Consider the following 20,429-nt stretch of genomic DNA (forward strand, 5'->3'; position numbering starts at 1 on the left):
CTGTTGGACGGTTGTTGACACATGGAACAGACTTCACCGCTGCTCCACTAATTATGTCTTTCCCATCATCATTATGAGTATTATTGTTATTATTTTTGGAATATTCCAGACTCAGCAGTGTGACAGTGAACGTCTGAGTGTGAAGTGACTTCCTGCTGGGTCCGTGCACAAGCTAATTAGTTCTTTGACATGAAATTAAAGGTCTGTTTTTGAAGGTCTTATTTCCTGAGTTTGACAGATTGTGCACCACAAACACAGGTGTGTGTGTGTGTGTGTGTGTGTGTGGTCCGTGACTATCAGTACCTACTGGTCTGTGCAGTGACTGTGTATGAATGGAAGTGTGTGTTTAGACCAGTGTAGACGATGGTGACGTTGTGAGGACCGACTGAACTCCAGAACAGGAGCCTGGAGCCAGAGGTGGAGACCAAGAACAAACCAGTGAGTGTGTGTGGAGGACAGTTCAGACCAACTTGACTTAATGATGTGACGAGACACACACACACACACACACACACACAGCTAAATGTTACTCCTGTCATTGGTTGTGGATGAAAGGACTTCATTATTCCTGTTTACAAACTCCCACTATCATCAGCATCACTGTCTCTCTCTCTCTCTCTCTCTTTGTCTCCCTTTCTCCTCCACCCTCTCTCTCTCTCTCTCTCTCAGTCCTCCCCCTCTCTTCATCTCTCTTCATGATGTGTGCAGGTAATTAAAATGTCTTTTTTCCGCAGTCTTGTGATAAATGAACAGAGCTGTCATGGAAACGCCTCCCACTACCTCACCCCCCTTCTCTCTCTCTCTCTCTCTCTCTCTGATTCAGCCGTTACAGTTCAGGGCCTCTCCTTCATTAGGCTCCTGGTTGCTCAGAACCAGGATGCGTTCAGGGTAACAGGACGTTGCAGAACTCAGGAGCAGAGGGATAGAGAGAGATTAAGCTGCAGAGTGGAGACAAGCAGCTTTCAATTAGAGCGCAGCCAGGGAATCCCTCCAAACCACGGACCTACGGAGTACGCAGAGATACAGGAAGAGAGGGAGGCTGAAGGAAATGTTTCCTTATTCTATTCTTTATTTGCCTGGTCCAGTCTGTGCCTCCTCACAAAGGCATGATGTAAAACTGAACCAACTTGGTCAACAGTAAGTCCACCACTGGTCCACCACTGGTCCACCGCTGGTCCACCACTGGTCCACCACTGGTCCACTGGTTTATGTCACTGACATTAATGTGAATGAAGACTGTCAAATGTGAAATTCCCAAAACGACTCATTTCCACCTAGTGGCAGGAGTTGTTTCAGAAACAGTTTTCTTCTGTAAACAGTTCAGTTTGTGTGTATAGAGGGTTTAGCTTGTAGTCAGCAGTGAAGTGTAGTCCATAAAGACGTCACTCTTCAGCAGTATCACAGACGATCGGTGACTTCTTGTTGTGAACTTCTCACTCTGACGTCTTTTAGCCCTGAATCTCTTTGACTTTTTCAAAAATCTCCAGCTGTTCCAGTGAAGAAGCTTCAAACGCAGATTGTTAAATAAAATAAAATTGTCCTTCTCTTCCTGCTGCGTCTCAACTCGGCAGCTGTAAATATTGATCAACAGCAGCTGTGCTGGTTCATTTACAGGAAGACACCACCGGGTGGCATTAAAATTAAGATTGAAAACAGGGTCAAAGTCTGCGCTGGTTTAGTTTTTTTAACTAACTTTGGTATATTTTTGACCAACCAGAGCCATTTTGGTTCTTTTGTTTGGTCGTGGCTAACCCTTAGCTTGTTCTTACTCAGTATGTTGATCCAAACGTGTCATTAATAATGTTGTCATTAGTTGAAGATGTACTTCTTCAGCTGGATTTCTTTTCCTGTATCTTTTGTTTCCGAACACATTTCTATTCCTTTTCTTTACCGCCCTAACCTGCTGCTCACCTGGTCCAGCTCTCTCCTCTAACTAGTTATTTCACATTTTTGTCACCTTGTGAGTAGAAGAACAAACATTGGACACAGAGTTCTGACAGTTAGAAGGGATTTGACCCAGATGAATCCTAGACCCAACACTGAGGTGCTGTTTGAGTGACGCTGACATTACGTGATAAAATGTGAGTCAGACGCTGCAGGTATAAATACCACAGGTATTTGCTGCTCAGTGTGTAAATGTTGAAGACCAGGATCAAACAGCTGCCCTGTGTCCATGAATCTAAATAGAGTCTGGATCCAGGTCCTGGTTTTGAATGTTTTCTCTTTTCTCTTTCTATTTTGTGATGGATGAAGCTGTGAGCTCCACCCCTACACCTACACCTACACCTACCCCCCCACCTACACCCACACCCACACCTACACCCACACCTACACCTACACCCACACCTACACCCACACCTACACCTACACCTACACCTACACCCACACCCACACCTACACCCACACCTACACCCACACCTCCACCTACACCTACACCTACACCCACACCCACACCTACACCTACACCTACACCCACACCTACACCTACACCCACACCTACACCCACACCCACACCTACACCCACACCTACACCTACACATTTGTAAAAGGCACGAGGCTAGAGGGCGCTGGTGTGACGATGTGAAGTCCTCACAGAACACAAAAACCAGTGTTTGTGGGTTTGGGTGTGTGTGTGTGTGTGTGTGTGTGTTATGTATTATTTATGAACTACCTGTTTCACAATCATAGACAACACAAAAACAAGGACCATCCAGAATCTGACAGGAACTGAACCTGAATCACAAACAGTGAAGAGACAACAACCTGTTCACTTCAGTTTTGACTTTATGAGAAATAATCATCTGCACAGATTCATTAGTGGTGAGTGTATCTGGAAGGTCAAAGGTCGTTGGTTAGTATGATATGGTTTGACATTGTTCCCCAGTCTTTGGCTATTCTGCTGCTGGAACACACACAGATGACAACTCAGCAGTAACAGCAGCAGTAACAGCAGTAGCAGCAGCAGTAACAGCAGCAGTAACAGCAGTAGCAGCAGCAGTAACAGCAGCAGTACCAGCCGCAGTAACAGCAGTAACAGCAGCAGCAGCACCAGCAGCAGCAACAGCAGCAGTAACAGCAGCAGCAGCAGCAGAAACAGCAGCAGCAGAAACAGCAGCAGCAGAAACAGCAGCAGCAGCAGCAGTAGCAACAGCAGCAGGAGCAGCAGCAGCAGCAGCAGCAGAAACAGCAGCAGTAACAGCAGCAGTACCAGCCGCAGTAACAGCAGTAACAGCAGCAGCAGCATCAGCAGCAGGAACAGCAGCAGCAGTAACAGCAGCAGTAACAGCAGTAGCAGCAGCAGTAACAGCAGCAGCAGCATCAGCAGCAGTAACAGCAGCAGCAACAGCAGTAACAGCAGCAGCAGCAGCAACAGAAGCAGCAGCAGCAGCAGCAGCATCATCAGCAGCAGCAGCAGCAGTTGTTCCTAAGGACCTGGGTGTCTCCACCTGCCTCTCTTACATCCTCTCATCCTGTTCTCAGTGTCACTGTTTTTCCTCTCTCTTCTCCTCCTCTTCCTTCTTCTCTGTCTCCTCTTTCCTTCCTCCTGCTGCTCTGTCACTCCCTCACTCGCCTGTCAGTTTTCACCAGCAACAACATTTGCTGTAGAAGGATTTTGAAATTCAGACCCTCTTCTGATTCCCTGTCATTCCTCCAGACCCTGCTCTGGGCTGTGTGCTGTGGGTGGAGTCAGTGAGAGTCTGTCAGTGACTGAATGTTTGTGTTACAGCAGCTCCACACTGGACATACTGTAGTTCTCCTAAGAACAGACGTTAATGGAGACAAGTTCCTTCATTTGATGGATTTGTTTCTTTATTTATTCTAGGTTTTGTGGTTAAAACAGAAACCCTCGTGAGTTCTTGGAACTGTCTATGGTCCTGATGGAAATAGTCATTGTCCTTATTACGGTTGTTTCTCTGCAGTACACCTGACATTCCTGATTTGGCCACCAGGTGGCCACTCCCTGTCCTAAAGCTAACCAATGTCTTTGAACACCATGAGTGTTTCCGATCTTAGCTCAGCATGTGCTTGTCTTTCTGTGACGTCTGACAGTGAGTGACTGTTTTTGCCGCAGATATCCGAGGACTGCAGAGCTTCCTGGACCAGACTTCTCGTGTAGGTGTGGACGTCGCCCTGCAGCGCGTGGACAGAAACGTGAGCAAAGTCTTTAGCGCCCTCTTCAGCAGCATGAAAACCGAGGAGCTGAACCGGTACCGGGACACACTGAGGAGAGCCGTGCTGCTGCTGAGTCCACAGGCGGCGCACACCTTTATCCAGCAGGTGACTGCACGTCATACAACATACACGTGTTAAACACTGGAGGCCAGTGTGCATGTATACACACCCACCACAAGAGGGCAACATACAGGCATACATTCTTAGCTTAGAGGAGAAACCACACAAGTGTACCATGATCATGTCTGTGTAGGTTCTCAGTCATCCAGGTCATTTAATCCAAAAATACCTACATCGAGGGCAAATGGACCAAGTAGGTTTCCTTCTTCTTTTTGAAGACGTTTCACCTCTCATCCAGGAGGCACTGGAGAAGAACTGGAGAAGAACTGAAGAAGAACTGAAGAAGAACTGAAGAAGAACTGGAGAAGAACTGGAGAAGAACTGAAGAAGAACTGAAGAAGAACTGGAGAAGAACTGGAGAAGAACGGAATAAGAACTGAAGAAGAACTGGAGAAGAACTGAAGAAGAACTCAAGAAGAACTGGAGAAGAACTGAAGAAGAACTCAAGAAGAACTGGAGAAGAACTGAAGAAGAACTGGAGAAGAACTGGAGAAGAACTGAAGAAGAACTGAAGAAGAACTGAAGAAGAACTGAAGAAGAACTGAAGAAGCCTCTTGGATGAGAGGTGAAACCTCTTCAAAAGAAAGAAAACCTACTTGTCCAGTTGCCCTTGATGTAACTGTGATTTTTGGATAACTTATAACACTGTGCAGGTGTCACCACACTGAAAATGGAAGTAGAGAGAGAGAGCGTGTGTGTGTGTGTGTGTGTGTGTGTGTGTGTTTTCACTCAATGAATCTGTCACTCAAGCGTTGCCATGAGAACAGTATTGATCCACCTCTGACTTATCAGTCATCTCACACACACAGGCACATTTTCCATCCTTACTTACTTATTTACCTCCTCTCTCTCTCTCTCTCTCTCTCTCTTTCTCTTTCTTTCTCTCACTCACGCCCTCTCTCTCGCTCTCTCTCTGTCAGTCCTCCTTTATTACTCTCTCTTTTTAGTCTCTTTTTTCTGCCCTCCATCTCTTCCTTACTACCTCTATAATTCCTACACGGTGAGAGTGGGGGAGACAGAGGGAGAGAGAGACAGAGGGAGAGAGAGAGAGAGAGAGAGAGAGAGAGACATGTATCTCTCAGACTTGTAGACAGCTCTGACTCTCAGAGGAGAAATGATGACTGACAGCAGCATGTCTGTGTGAGTGTGTGGAGCTGTGTTCATGTCCTGAGGGGCAAATTGAAAATGACCTCATTGAAACACAAGCAGCAATTTTCTTTCCTACCCTTTCTCCACACACACACACACGCACACACACACACACACACTTGTTGCTAATTGCCCAGTTTACAGATGGCCTCTGACTATAAGCAGGTCTCTCTCTCTCTCTCTCTCTCTGCTCACACAGAAGAGAAACCGAACACTTGTTTGGTTGTTTACGAGTCAATGCACCGATCAATAAATCAGTTGATCATCAGTCAAAGATATTTGTTGGTACCTAGGCCTTCATTAAGATGGGCTTCAGTTTCCACAGGAAAGAAATGTATTGAATTAGCCAAGGTAGCTAACCGCGTTGATGAGATGGATTATGTTGGCTCTGTTATGTGATAGCTTTACAGGCTAACACTTTAAACGTAGCTAGGTGAATTATAGCTGAGCAACCTAATAAAATGTATTCCATGTAAGCAACAAATTCAAGCTAGGTTCTCTGAGATGTACCTCGTCTTAATGACAAAATACACAAAACCTTTTTTGTCAGGTATCTCTTAAATTCAGGAAGGAGCCTTCTGTGAGTTAATGCGTGGCTTAAGGATGAATTTTGCATTAGCAACACAATGGCGGCTAACACAGAGCTAAAGCTCGATGTACAGAAGGTTAATTAGCTGATAGCAGCTGTTAGCTGTGGTATAACAGTCTGTTTAGTCTCTAACTGAGATTTACTTCATTTCTATTCATTTTCAGTCTTTTTCTGCGATGTTTAAGTTTTCAGCAGACCACCAGACAAATGTCAGGACATGAGGATAAACGTTTTCAACAGTCCTGACATTTTTGGTGAAAAATAAAATGAAGGAGCAGTTTCTCTGGTCAAATATGTGGAGCTGAGTCTCAGAGTCTGTTCAAATATGAAAAACCTTTAACGTTGACGCTCTCCTCTGTCAGTGGTTGTTAGCTGTTAGCACAGCTCTGATAAATCATCCTCATTTGTCTGTTTTCTCGCTCTGTTGGACAGAATCAGACTCATGATATTTTTTCTTCTTCTCCTATTATTGAAACTCACCAGAGACAAAACAAACAGATCTATTATTTGTGGATTAAATAAAAATGTCATCCTAGGAGGCAGGAAATGAAAAAAATCCTCATTAATCCGTTGTTTGTCTTCGCAGTTGTTGTTAGCTCGTTGTGCTTATGTTGATGAAGCTGATATCAGCGATACGGTTCTGTGCTGTGATAATTCTTAATTAAGTTGCGTTGCCAAAGATGAAAAAAGAGTTAATATGCTGGGTGAACTTAAGTCTGCGTTAGATGAACTATTGGTCAATTAGTTAACAATGTATGAGATGGTAGCAAAACAATTTGTTAACCTTTTAGTGATTTACACTAGCTCAGCTAGCAGGTGAAAGTAACCAGTAGCAACAGATTCAAAGAAGAAATACACCTTGGTGGAGGAAGTTATTAATAAATTTAAAGTTAATAAATTTGCTAGCCAAATGGGTAAATTGAGCTAAGTCAGAGACAAAATATATCTTCAATGAGACATTTTTATCCCTGAGGCCTTATTGGTTCTTAAAGGACTGACTGGAAAAGGGTTAAGAAATGTTGGCAACAAAAACCAGCTTTAAATGCTAATTTAGCTGAGCCAGAGGAAGTATTTGGACATTTTAGCTACACAATATCAGCTTTAAAAGCCACCATTAGCTTGGTCAGGCCAGTACACCTTTAGCAGATAAATCACTGCCTTTTTTTGGCATTGGTTCGCCTCCTTCCTCTGCGTTTCTTCTTTGCTTCATTAGCGCCACCGTCTTTCTCCGCGACCCAAAGGGCCTCACTCTAAATCACTCATTAACACTGATTAAAGAACAGTGTGTTCTAGTGCAAAAGGTTGAGTGTTAGCACCAGCCACGTCCTCAACTTTGTTCTAAACCACAGCATTAACACCGACAACAGATGTTTTTGTTTGAAGACAGATTTACTGTTAGTTTAAACTGACTGTTAGTCTTGACTCTGTCATTGTCTCTAACCATGCTGCATAAACATGCTGCATAAAACCAGTACCATGTCACAGAAGAACAGCAACATCAAACATAATTAAAAAAACATTACAGTTAAAGTCATTTGTATTCATTTTTAATCGACTGAGCAGTGGAGACGATGTTAATGTCACTGTAATGTGGAAAATACAAACTGACCAAAAATGTTGGTTTGTGTTCTCAGAAATGTTTCATTTTCTTCAGGGGTGTAATGTCAAGCTAGCTACATTATCGACATAGCAAACAGTACGGATCGTAGTGGTTTACTAAGCTAAGCCCCCTTCGAAAAACTAGTTTCATTAATCAAATGTTTAATTAGCTGAGTTAGCATCAGGATAGATAATTAGGATTAGAATTGTAAAAAAAAAGGTTATAACATCTGCAGATGTAGTAAAGTAAAGAAAAAGAAGAAGTTCAGTTAGCAAGTGATAAGGGCCAAGGTTGTTAGCTTAACGACTTTAGCGCAATGTTTTGTTCTCTTGTTGAAAAGCTAACAGCTTTGTCAGGATTCCTGTGTTTTCTGTTAGAGTTGTTGACTCTTAAACCACACGGTCTCATCCAGGACAATCATCTGAACATAACCGTTAACTTTTCACTCAGAAACTCTTTGTGCTAATGAAGATGCTACGTCTGTGTGTGTGTGTGTGTGTGTGTGTGTGTGTGGCTGCAGCTGCAGCGTCTCATTAGGATCACGTTTATTGTTGTGTTTCTGCTGCTGCTGCTGGAGGTTTTATAGATTCTTTAACAGCAGCAGTAATTACAGCTTTACGGTCAGAGTGGCCGATGATGGAGGCTGCGTCGCAGCTACGCTCGTCACCAGCAGCAGATACAGGTTTTATGGAGGTTTTAAATTTGTCTTCCACAGATTTAGACCAGGTCAAACCTACTCTGAATTTTTGGATTGTTTTGGGCTCAGAATGACGTGCACTGACATCCAATGATCTCCCATCGTTCTAACTCACAGTTGAGTTAACATGTATGCCTCTAACAATCAAAATGTCACTGGCTTTAATATCAAATATAATATTTGTCTGTTAATCTGTACATATTCTTTAAACTTTTCAACAGAAAAATGTGAGTCACACTCCCAAGACCTGATGTTTTTGAAATAACACCTCCTCAGGTAGGAGAGAGGGAGCAGGAGCAGGCTGAGTTCCTGTTTCTCCAGCAGGAAGTGATGGGTTGTCATGGTGATGACCTGGCGATGACATCACTCTAGTTCAGGTCACAGTCAGGTCATCAGATATGATCAGGGGCATCATCCCAGGAACTCCATTGACATTCTAGGTTAAAAATAAAATAAAAAATCCCCACGCCGCCACAGCTGCAGTGGAAACTGAAGACGAAGAACAGAGGATTCTCTGAGTCACAGCTGCCGTTCCGTGTCAACACCACCGAGACACAGGATTGGCTAACTCGTAATGCTAACTTTTAGCATTGTGATGTCCTTTAAACACTGCACCCTAATTTAATTTGAATAATTATTTTGGTTTCAATAGATACTTATGCTTTTAAACATAAAAAACAAATTGCGGTTAGAATGAGTCATTTTTCTTTATAGCCACTGTTACAGTTCACCTGTTGGTGCCAACTGACTACCGAGGGGTGGGGGGGGGTCACATCATCTCTATAAAAACCTTCAAAAATATTTTTACTGCTTTGTTGTAGAATAACACCAACAGTAACCCCCCCCCCCCTCCTCGGAATAACTCGGACCAGTGAGATCGGACTTTTCCTCAAGGCTTTTTCCTGTGGATAGAAAATGGAATTGGAATAAAGACGTTGAGTTGCAGAAACTGCTGATGCATGAAATATAAATCAGGACAAAGGCAGAAGAAAACGATGGCACCTCTGGAGAGGAGTCCCTGAACGCTGCACGATGTGTTTACGGACATTGTCAGTGAGTCTAAATGAGTTTGTTCTTTTTTTCTTTTATTTATTTCAGTCCCTTGAAGGTCCTGGAGTGTCCAGGCCAGGTTTCATTCTTGTTCCCAAAAATGACAAATATTTTTTACTTTGAACGACAGCTGAGGTGGGGCTTTGATGTGATTCACGTCGGGGGAGGTTGCTCTCTGTGATGAATCCACTTCCTGTTTGATTGATTTATCGCAATATTTTTACGAGTCCTGCCGCAGTGAGTGTCCTCAGCTGTGGCGTACGACCTCCTCTGTCCTTATTATACCCCCATCAGCCAACAGATGTGATTCACTGCCGACTGACACACACACACACACACACACATGCCCAGAGTATCCAACCATCTTTGTGATTTTCTAGGACTGTGGGTTTTCCTTCTTCTTTGGTTTATTTGTTTTTATTTCTTTCTCTACAGACGTCTCTGCAGCTGGGTAACTAGTTTGGACCTTTGACTTCAGAGTTAAACTTGTGACTGTTTTATTAGATAGGTCGGCAGTGTGTTAACTTGACCCGAGTGTATTAGCTTAGCTTGTAGCTTTTGAGGTGTGTTAGCTCAGTAGCAGGTAATTATCAGTGTTTTTCTCTGAGACTTCCCCAAACATCAGGGGGCGCTCACACTTTAGACAGCTGTGAACCTACACGTTGTTTTATCTGTGAATTTGAACCGGACACGTCCCTTTGAGACGGTGACCACGTCCTCAGCGTCCCACGACTTTGACTTTGTCGTTGGGGTGAGCAGTAAACTCATCCTGACACATCGTAAAACCCAGGACACGCCCACTTCCTTTAGTGAAGACGGGACAGTGTGTGAGGACAAAGTCGCGGCTGAGGCCTGGACCAGTCACAGGAAGACAAACGCCGTCATGTGACTCCTGAGTCTTGGATGTTTGTCACTACAGCTGACGTTCATCGACTGTTTCCATCGGAATTCAGGAGGAGACGCAGCAGCTGTACATCTTTACACTCCGTACACACACACACACACGTGTGTGTGAGTGAAATAGCAGCTGTCATATCTGCAGAATCACCACCATGATGGAGAAAAAGTGAAGCCGAGGAATACTAATAACATTGACTCCACACACACACACACACACACACACACAGCTGTGATGTGAATGCCAATGGTTTGGTATGTGAAAAGAAATTCTGATCGCACCATTTGGCTAACAGTTAGCAGTAAACTAGGCTAACACTGTACAGAGGAACCTTGAGTTTGATCTGCTCCTCTCTCCATCCATGTTTCCCCAGAAAAAAAACTCCAAACCAATCATTTGTTCCAACTCCCCAGAAATATACTGTTAATTTAATTTAATAAATCTTTCCGCCATCTAAATATGGAAAACATAGATATAAACAAATATATTGATAATATAAAAGAATTATTATAATAATTAAGAAAACAATGTAAATATTTGTTATAAAAATGGGTAAAATAACCCAGTGAGGGAGAGTGAGCGAGACAACGAGTGACGAAGGAGGAGGATTATAGGTTTTTTATTATTTTATTTTATTGAGCACTAGAACTCGGCAGCTGCTTCGGCATCAGGGTTCGTGGCGTCCTCATGCCGTACGACTGAAGGGACGCCAGTCCAGATCGTCGTATCAGGAGGAAAATCTTCCCGTAGTTTCAGACTCGTAACGTGGAGAACTGGTATTCATGGTCGTCGTATCTGGAGGTTCTGCTGTTCTGAGCAGTTTCAGCCGTTGTTTTGACTTTACCTTTGATCTCCAGTCACTTGAACGCCCAGTGTTTTTGACAAGGTTTTGTTTTAATCTTGGCAGATTTTTGGACAAAAAACGTACAGTAAACGGGCCGCAGGTTTGGTCATGTTCATTTAGGGTTAGCACTTTAGTTCACTTTAGTGCTTTTGAGTAGAGTTTTATTTCTGAATATTTGGCTCCTCTTCACTCAGTGCTTCCTTCAGTTTTTTGAATCTTCTTCTCTCTTTCACATGGTTGTAGCTCAGACGAGTTTTTCACCTGCTGTTTATTTTGTCTTTTCTTTGTCAGTTTGCTCTTTTGAATTTTTCTCCACACACACGGACATGTTCTTCTGCACAGAACACAATTAACATTTCAGTCCTTTCATGGCAGACAAAGAAGAACACACACACACACACACACACACACACACGCGTGCGGCCCTGCTCAGTAATGAGCCTCCTCTCCTTCATGTTTATTCTTCCTCAGGTCCTCTGACGTCCACATCAGGTTTTTATGTCCTCCTTTGTGTTCATTCTGTGCTTGTGTGTTCAGTTGAGTGCAGCTGCTTGAGCTACACTGTTAAATACTGTTGTCACGTGGACACGCTGTCCTCGTGGGGACATTAGCAGGTTGTCCATCCAGTGAAAAGGTTGTTACAAATTCAAGATCTACTTTGCAGTTAGGATTAGAATTCAAGTCAGATTAGAGGGCACGGGATTAGGGAATGAAATATGTTAATGTGAAGTGCAACACAACTCCCCTCCCCCGTGTGTGTGTGTGTGTGTGTGTGTGTGTGTGTGTGGACATCAGTCATGTGGACGTGTCTTCAGCCCTTCACATTAAAAAGCTTTTTGAAGATTAAGACGTTCAAATTTTACACTTGGATTAAAATGGCGGCGGTTGAATGGACGATCAGAGATCCTTGGACGTGGGGCTGACTTGTATGCACCCTTGCTGCGATGTTATCGCCCCCTGTTGTTAGAAAAGAAAGGTAGAAAGGCTGTAAATAAACCCCACTGTGCCGCTGCTGCCCTCTGTGGTCAGCTGACGACACTGACCGACAGTAAATCTGTGATGAAGAGCGAAGGCATCAAATACTACGGCTCATATATTTGATGCCTGCTGGGTCGGATCAACAGCTGCCGTAATGTGTTTGCTGTAAAACTGTAGTTTTTTTTACTGTGGATATTTGTAAATGAAAGGGTCTCGTAAATCTATATTAGTTTAGTCTGAAATTACAGATTATATTCTCTAAATCTCTGAGTTATTGACCTGACAACTGTCTCTTGGTATCAATGAAATCATCAGTGTAACCCTTAGGACTTCATTTTTAAAATACCTTATCAATGTTGTTTGCACAGTGACACAAACTGACCACAGGAGGCAGCAGCGGACTAAACACTTTGGTGCGATGAGTCCACATAATCTTCACACTATGTATAAATTAAAACAGTGAACAGTGGAGAAACGTACGTTTACTGTTCCTTTATTAACAATAATGGTCCACAGATTCTTCTGTTTCTCAAGCATGTCCTCACACACAAAGAAACACACACACACACACACACACACACACTGTGGGTTGAAGGCCTGAGTGCTCTGTTTTTTTTTCCCCATGAGACCTCGGGTGAAGCGAGTTCTTCTGGGTTGTAAATGTTCAAGGTCCAGTGGAAGAACTGAAGTCCATCAGTGAACAAGGACTCCATGTTTTGTTCCACACACGTGTTAATGTATGTGTGTGTGTTTGAAACACACACACATACATTACTGTGTGATATGTGAATTCTGCTGGAGCTCAGGCTCTTCTGGGTGACTCTGTCTACACTGGTCAGGTTCGTTGGTACCGTCGCCCTCTTCAGTAACCGTTGATTTCCTCTGTTTCCTTCTCTCTTTGCTTTAGTTGATCGAGCGCCGGCGTCCGTTCCTCTCTTCCTGTTTCCTGTCAGGTCTTTCACAGTGAAACCAGCTTCTTGTTTTCCAACATTTAGTAAAAGTGAGAAACGCTCAGCGTCTGTGAATCACAGGGTCGCCACCGATTTGTCCAAAGAAACCCTGATTCCGTGTCACAGCTTCACGCGTGGATCAATAACTCATCAGCGGGTCGTCAGGTCGATGTCGGACTCCGACGCTCGGCTGTGGTTTCACTCATTTTACACTTCGTCTGAGTTTGTCACACTTCACTAAGACCTGCATCAAACCACCAGCTGCAGGGTTTGATGCTTTCCGTCCTGTTGATTCTGGTTTCAGGTCTGTGTGTGTGTGTGTGTGTGTGTGTGTTGGTGTGTGTGTGTGTGTGTGTCTGCAGCAGGGGAATAAAACGCAGCTGCTGTTTAGATAATAGAGCAGAACGTTGACAAATAATAAAGTGAGAGGAGATGATGATATAAAAAGGAGAAGTGTGTGTGTGTGTGTGTGTGTGTGTGTGTGTTTCTCAGTAAAGGTTATGTTGACAGGTGTAATATCTCCATGTAGAGGATGTTATGTGAAGTGTGTTATAAGAGCAGAGCTGTGGCCTTTACTGTAGGTTAACCTTATCACTGTCAACACACATACACACATACACGTCTTTATTAACGTTTCTAAAGCACTAGGTTCATACCAATGAAAATAACACAACAACCTCTGTTTAAAGTAAGAGAACGTGCAGCTGCTCCAGTGTAACGTTAGCTCAAATGTTCACTCAGCTCAAACTACACTTTAAAACATAAACTAAAATCAGAGTGAACATTTCTCAAAGGAACCTGCAATTTATTGAAGACTGAAAAATCTGAATGAATGTATTCTTTTGTTATTTTAAAGCAGCTCACTTTAATTTCTCTGTCCATGTTTCTCTCTCTGTCGCCTCCTGCAGGCTGTAGAAACAAACCTGGCTTCAAAAGACAGTCACTGGGTGTTTGTGAATGAGGTAAGAAAATACTGCTGTGTACTGAACATACTCTTAACTAGTGTATATACTGTATATAGCTGTGTATGGCTGACCTGGCTTCTTCTGTTTTGTTCACTTTGTGCATCTTCCAGACACAAAAATACCATAAGCTGCACTAACTAACTCTATTTGAAAACCTGAACATGTGTTGCTAATGTTTATTAGCATTGGTTCTCTGTCACCTGTTTTAACTTATTTAGCTACATTTCCTCTAATTTGATGCGAATCACAGGCTGCCAGAGACAACAGGTTAAAAATAAAAACTAAAACATCCTGGGTTTAGTTTCTGGGGTTAAAGCTGTAATTTTAGATCAGAGCTGAGATTGTTTTCTTCTCTGCTGGTGAAGTGTCACTTAAGTTGGAGACACCGGCTTTGTGTTGAAGCCCAAACTGTCAACTGCAGAACAACAGCAGTAGAAGAAGAAGAGAAGAGCAGTGTCCTTTTCAACCTCCTGTCTGCTGACAACGCAAACAACCACAGGAGGACGACAGGAGCACTGCTAATCAAACTGATACAGAGAGGGGGGAGGGGGGGAGCGGGGGTGTAAGATGCAAACAGGTGAGGTGAGAACATGGTAAAAGTGAGTCATGGTCGGAGGAGGTGGTGACAGTTTAGGAACGTCATTTATGGATGATAAATATGAATACCTGTCTTTTCAGTCAGGGATATCAACTTTTGAAAATAGAAAATAAATTGCAAATAAAAATTTACCTGTCACATTTTTCATATATATATATATATATGTATATGCATGAATGTATGTATAAAATAGTTTCTGCAGTCAGTCTGTGTTCTGCTGGCCCTGAGTTAAGGACTGGCTGAGATGAGTAGATGGAGCAGGTCTTTGTCCTGGAGACAGAGGGACAACTCTTTCTGATGCTAATCAGAGAGCAGAGACAAAGGAACGGACCAGGTGACATGAGGACTGGTGCAGGTGGAGCAGTTAATGCCTCCATCTGTATCGACAGCAGAATCCATCACTTCCTCCTCCTCCTCCTCCTCCTCCTCCTACTCCTCCTCCTGCTCCTGCATCTCGTCCCCTCTCCTGTGACGTTAACAGCTAACAACAGCCCTGATATTGGACACAGGGACTTCAGGACTTTACAGATGACACAGTTTGATTTAAAAGAATTGATGTTAACTTGTACTTGTTCTAATATTAATATGTACAAATACATTGTGACTGCGTCAGACTCAGTGAATGGATATAAAGTTCAGTTTTCGTCTCTTCTTCTCCCCTGACTACAATTACAACAAACTCACAATTACACTCTTCAAACACTCGTTCATTCGTCATCCGGTCTTTTCTCAACAGGAAATTAGTGACACGGAGATTCTGGAGCTTACCCACAGTGCACTTGGGCGGATGACAGTGATCCGTCAGATCTTTCCTCTGTGGAGAGACAGCAGCAGCCGCTGCATAAGGCAGAACCACCGCATCTCTTCACTGCTCTGTGACCCACAGGAGGGGTATTTACAGAACTTAGAGGTAACAGGGGTTTTACCACCTGCAGATCTCCACCTGCAGATCTCCACCTGCGGCTGTGTTCCTAACAGCTCACCTTCTTTTCACCTCCGTTCCTTGTAGGTGTCCAACCTCTACCTGTACGACAGCGTTCTGATGCTCGCCAATGCCTTCTACAGGAAGCTGGAGGACAGGAAGTGGCACAGTATGGCCAGTCTCAACTGCATTAGGAAGTCCACCAAACCCTGGAACGGAGGATGGTCCATGTTGGAGACCATTCAGAAGGTATTCAGACCAAAACAGGAGGTTCTTCTGGATTCTTCTGGATATCTGAGTAAAAGTAGCTTTTGAACATTTTCAGGACCAACTCTTGTTTATCTCCTCAGCTAATGTTTAACGGTGTCTGCAACACAGTAATATTTCCCATGATGCTTTGTATTTAGTTGTGTGCCGTGCTGGGATGTGACCAATAATGTGTCTTTGGTGGTCTTTGACCTCCATGTTCACGGACATGAGTCAAACACGCGTGACATCACTCACTGTGTCTCTATCACTGATGTCCAGGAGAAAAATACTCCTGACGTGTAGCTGCTCCGGCTGTCGCTGTTCAAAGGCCACGTCTAAAATGTGATTTCCTTCCAAGACACTCGTCGCTGCTGTTAGATGAAAAGGTCGCACACGTCGCCACCTGCAGGAGATTCATGTCCCATCATGTTTGTTTTGACTTGTTACAAAGTTGGTGAAGCTTCTGGTCGTTGATCAGGCTGTCAGTGTTAAAGTTCATCCAGTCGGTGCTCCGAGGGGCGAAAAGACCAGACTGAGAATCTGGGAGGTTTAATCTGAGGGAAGAAGAAGATTAAACGTGAGGATCATTTTAAAAGGATGAGATATTTGTGGTCTGGACCCACGTTATCTACTCTAATCATCAATTAAATCTACCACGAAGACATAAAAGAATCTGATGAATAAATCAGTGAGTCCAGTCTGATATTTTCTCAGGGGAACATCACTGGTCTGACTGGGATCATGGATTTTAAAGACGGAGGCTCCAACTCACACGTCCAGTTTGAGATCCTGGGATCCAGCTTCAGTGAGACCTTCGGCAAAGACATCAAGAGGGTGAGTCCAACTTCAGGCTTCAAACTGAATCCTACTTTGCACAGACGCTTGATAAATACTGACATCAAATATTATCAACTACCAAAAAGGACATAGAAAAAACACATCACATTATTTGACTGTCCACCAGGGGCAGCAGTGGACAGCAACTGTCCTGTCACTTTAAACTAAACCCCAGATTCTGTCTGTGTGGGTGGTGTGTGTGTGTAGTATGGTGTGTGTGTGTAGTATGGTGTGTGTGTGTAGTAAACACTGGTGCGAAAATGTGTTTTACATTAAAGATGTGTTTGATATTGATAATCACACTGGAAAAATGTGTTTATTAAAAGTGGGAGGACAAATTCCTGGGAGCTCAGTGTGTGTGTGTGTGTGTGTGTGTGTGTGTGTTTGTGTGTGTGTGTGTGATGTATGACCTCCCTGTTCTAATGGCCATTATATAACTCAGGGGAACTCATAACGGGGTGTGAGAAGTCAGGTGATTAAATCTTCAGTACATTGTGTGTGTGTGTGTGTGTGTGTGTGTTAATGTGCACACGTGTGTGTACTCTGCTGTTCTATCCAGGTGTAAATCAGTCTAATTGCTGCTTCTGTTTCAGAACTCATTGATTCAATAATTGATGGATTTGGACATTAATCATGTTTTTAAACTTAATATTTAAATTTTTCTTCACAATTTTCTTCTCTTTTCTCTGGTGAGTCCAGTCCTTTGACCGTCACGCCTTGAACTAATGGCCTGGAGCCGTTGATAAATTTAAAGCTACAGCTTCAGGACCGTAGAGTCACGACTCTATCAGAATCAGTTTTCAGTTTTTTAACTAGTCTGACAGAAAGTATTTGATCTGTGACCAGCAGCACGGTGTGAACAATGAAAATGATCGCTAAAGGTCATACATTTGTATGGACTGGTATTGGACATCTGCTGTGGCGGAAGTTAGCATTAGCATCTGAGCTAGCAGCATCATTTCCTCAGATTTAGGCATTAGTGTCGAAGCAGTGAAAGCAGTTGGCTGTACAGTGTTGTGTTCATGATAGTAGCTTTAGCGTTCATATTCTACAGCGTTGTTGTTACACAGTTCTACTGTTAGCAGTGTTAGCATTCCCTGTGGTTTGACTCTACATTTGTGAATTAGAACAAATGGTTTTGCATTTAAATTCTTACTTTTACGTGGTCTACGTTTTTATTTTGGTCTCGTTGTGATTATACTGGTCGATGACAACATCTTCCTGTTTTTCGTCCCTTCTGTTTGGTCCGGTTTCCTGCTGCTCAGGTCTTTGTCTCTTCAGTCTCCCTTGCCAACAGAAGTGCGGCTGATGATTTTTCTTCTCTCTGTAATGGGGGCTGCTTTGTGTGAAAATGAATCCATTAGAATGTTGGAGGACAAAAATGAGCCACAGACGGGGCTAATTCTAAATCCCCAGGGTCATTTTGGACTCATTACAACAATTTGTGCCTTTGAAAACTAGAAGGCAGCTAATTTCTCTGAATAATACATGAAACAAAGCCGCACACGTATTTTCCTGTCCTTTTATTTTTCCGCCAAAGACACAAAAATCTTCTTTTACATTTTTCTTTTTGTGTCTTTTACCAACAGTCACAGGAAGAGTGGCGACAAATGGGCAGAAAAGACTGGAAGGTTTTTGTCACCACAGGTGTAAAAAAATAAATTAAACCATTGAGCCGTCACTTGGACTCAGAGCGGAGAACGGTCTGGTTTGTTATTTTCAACAAGAAGTATTTTATCTACTTTAGTAACTGAAGATTATTTTAAATATGTGGAGTTTGCACGAGAGATAAAGCTTCATAAACCCTGTCCAAATGTTCAAGTGGTTTTTGACTTAATATAAACTTCCATAACCATGTGGCACATTTTTGAGATATTTAAAATACACATTTTCATTTCAGTAACTGGTAAAATTTCTATTATTATTATTTATAATTCTATTTATTATTTATTGTTTATTTTATTCCTGGTTAACTTTAAACTGGACTCTATTTTTACATCTGTGTTCATCTAAAAAGTTTTCATGTTGGATCATTTACTAATACTTTGACTGTTTTTTAAGCTATCTCTTAGGTATAGCACTGCTATCCTTTAGCTGCTTCTCAGAATTGGTTTCAGCTACTCCGGTGCTAACATTTATAGCTCTTTTCTGTATTTATCTGTAGCTAATTGACACTTTCTCTGTGTTTTTACTTAAAGTTTTGCTCTACATTTGTCTAGAAGTTTTAAAACTCTTTTTCCATTTCTCGTTGTTTGACGAGCTGTTAGCTTTTCTGTTAGCTTTTCTGTCCACCGGTCAAACATGGCTGGACTCATTTCTGGACCACTCTCGTCCGACTGTTAACGTTTGGAGCCACCTTTAAGCTGTAGCTCAGTCAACAAGGTGACTCTGGCGTAAAACTTTTCCTTCAAAGCTCTAAATTATCTTGGAAAGTGCTGTAAAATCCACAAAGTCAGAGACACAAATGTCAGAGCGGGATGAGTGGAAACACAGTCCGTGTTTAACGACCGCTGTAGGATCAGCTGTGCAGAAAGGAGGCCCCCGCTCCCTGCTGCCGTCTGCTGTCCCTGACAATTATGAGATTATTAATGTTAGGAATAGAGCTAGTGAAATGCCAGACGCTCCCTGGAGAACGCTCGCTCTTTTCCTAACTGCGCCTGTGTTCTGCTGACTTACGCTGATGGTGTCGCTGTGGCTGAGAGGCCGTCTCGTAATGAGACGACAAACACGAGGGCCGCTGCAGAAAATGGGCCGAGTCACAGGACGGCGGGGTGTAAAGGTGCAGTTAGTAACATTTAGCTGTATGTCAGAACTTAAACATGAGAATATCTGGAGAGGGAGATAATTTGTACAGAAATATCTGGTCCACCGCTGCCTCGTGTGGTCAGTATGAGAAATAATTTTGGCATTATGGATTTAAAATAAAATCTTTAAGGTGAAATGTAAAATAATCAAATTTGTCTGTGGACTTGGAGGGGACAAGTCACCATGACATGTTTCTGCTGAGGTAAACACATACTCCATCGTAGCAGGGACACAGGCGCTCAGACAGGTCACTCACACACACACACACACACACACACACACACCTCTTTTGATGAATTCTCTTCTCTGAAGCCTCTTTGATGTCTCTAATCTTCATGAAGCTCAGTTCTCCGGAGTCTTTTCAAAGAAAACACACTGACGTAAATGAATAGCAATTAGTGTCTGTGTGTGAGTGTAATTGTCACTCTTCACCTAGTTTCGCTTCAACCATTGTGAGCCGACCCATGGGTGTTGGGATAAATTACCACAACCCTGGGGGCCCCCCCCCCCCCCCCAGACCAAAGCTGCCTCCACAGTTAAGACTGAACTCATATTATTTGTCTGAAATGAATGATCACATTCTGTAAGTAACAAACTAACCACACGGGGCAGTAGATGATGAAGATGATGATGAAGAACGAATGATCATGGTTATGAAGATGGTGATGATGATGATGATGAAGATGTTGAGTGGGTGGGAAAAGAATGGCTTTCTATTCTCAGCTCCTTTGTTCTTCTTTGCTGCTGGTCGTCAGATAACGCTGGCGTTTCTTCATTAAAGCCCTGATAAATGAACTGTCTTCCTCTCTGAACTGTTGAACCTTGAACCTCCTCGTTGGTCTGTAAATGAAGACTAGAAGGTTAAGGAATAGCTAATGAATATTAGCATAAAGTGCTAGACAATAAATTAAGAAATAAGAGCTAAATCTTAGCCACCAACAAAATACAGTATTTATACAAAAAGTGGGGTCACAAAATGTTCAAGTGTGTACTCAGAGGACAGAC

At 42.9% G+C, this 20,429-nt stretch overlaps 1 protein-coding gene across 1 annotated transcript in view; it reads left to right on the forward strand.

Moving 5' to 3' along the window:
• The window catches only part of LOC103382300 (glutamate receptor ionotropic, delta-1-like), a 133,060-nt gene that overhangs the window by 98,668 nt on the left and 13,963 nt on the right, over window positions 1-20,429 (forward strand). Inside the window, 5 exon segments of the mRNA XM_008315044.3 lie at window positions 4,073-4,278; window positions 13,957-14,010; window positions 15,348-15,521; window positions 15,621-15,782; window positions 16,497-16,616. Of these exon segments, the coding sequence (XP_008313266.1) occupies window positions 4,073-4,278; window positions 13,957-14,010; window positions 15,348-15,521; window positions 15,621-15,782; window positions 16,497-16,616 (716 nt within the window).

The sequence above is a fragment of the Cynoglossus semilaevis genome, chromosome 8 (assembly GCF_000523025.1).
Source record: "Cynoglossus semilaevis isolate Cse_v1.0 chromosome 8, Cse_v1.0, whole genome shotgun sequence".
In the NCBI taxonomy this organism is placed as follows: domain Eukaryota; kingdom Metazoa; phylum Chordata; class Actinopteri; order Pleuronectiformes; family Cynoglossidae; genus Cynoglossus; species Cynoglossus semilaevis.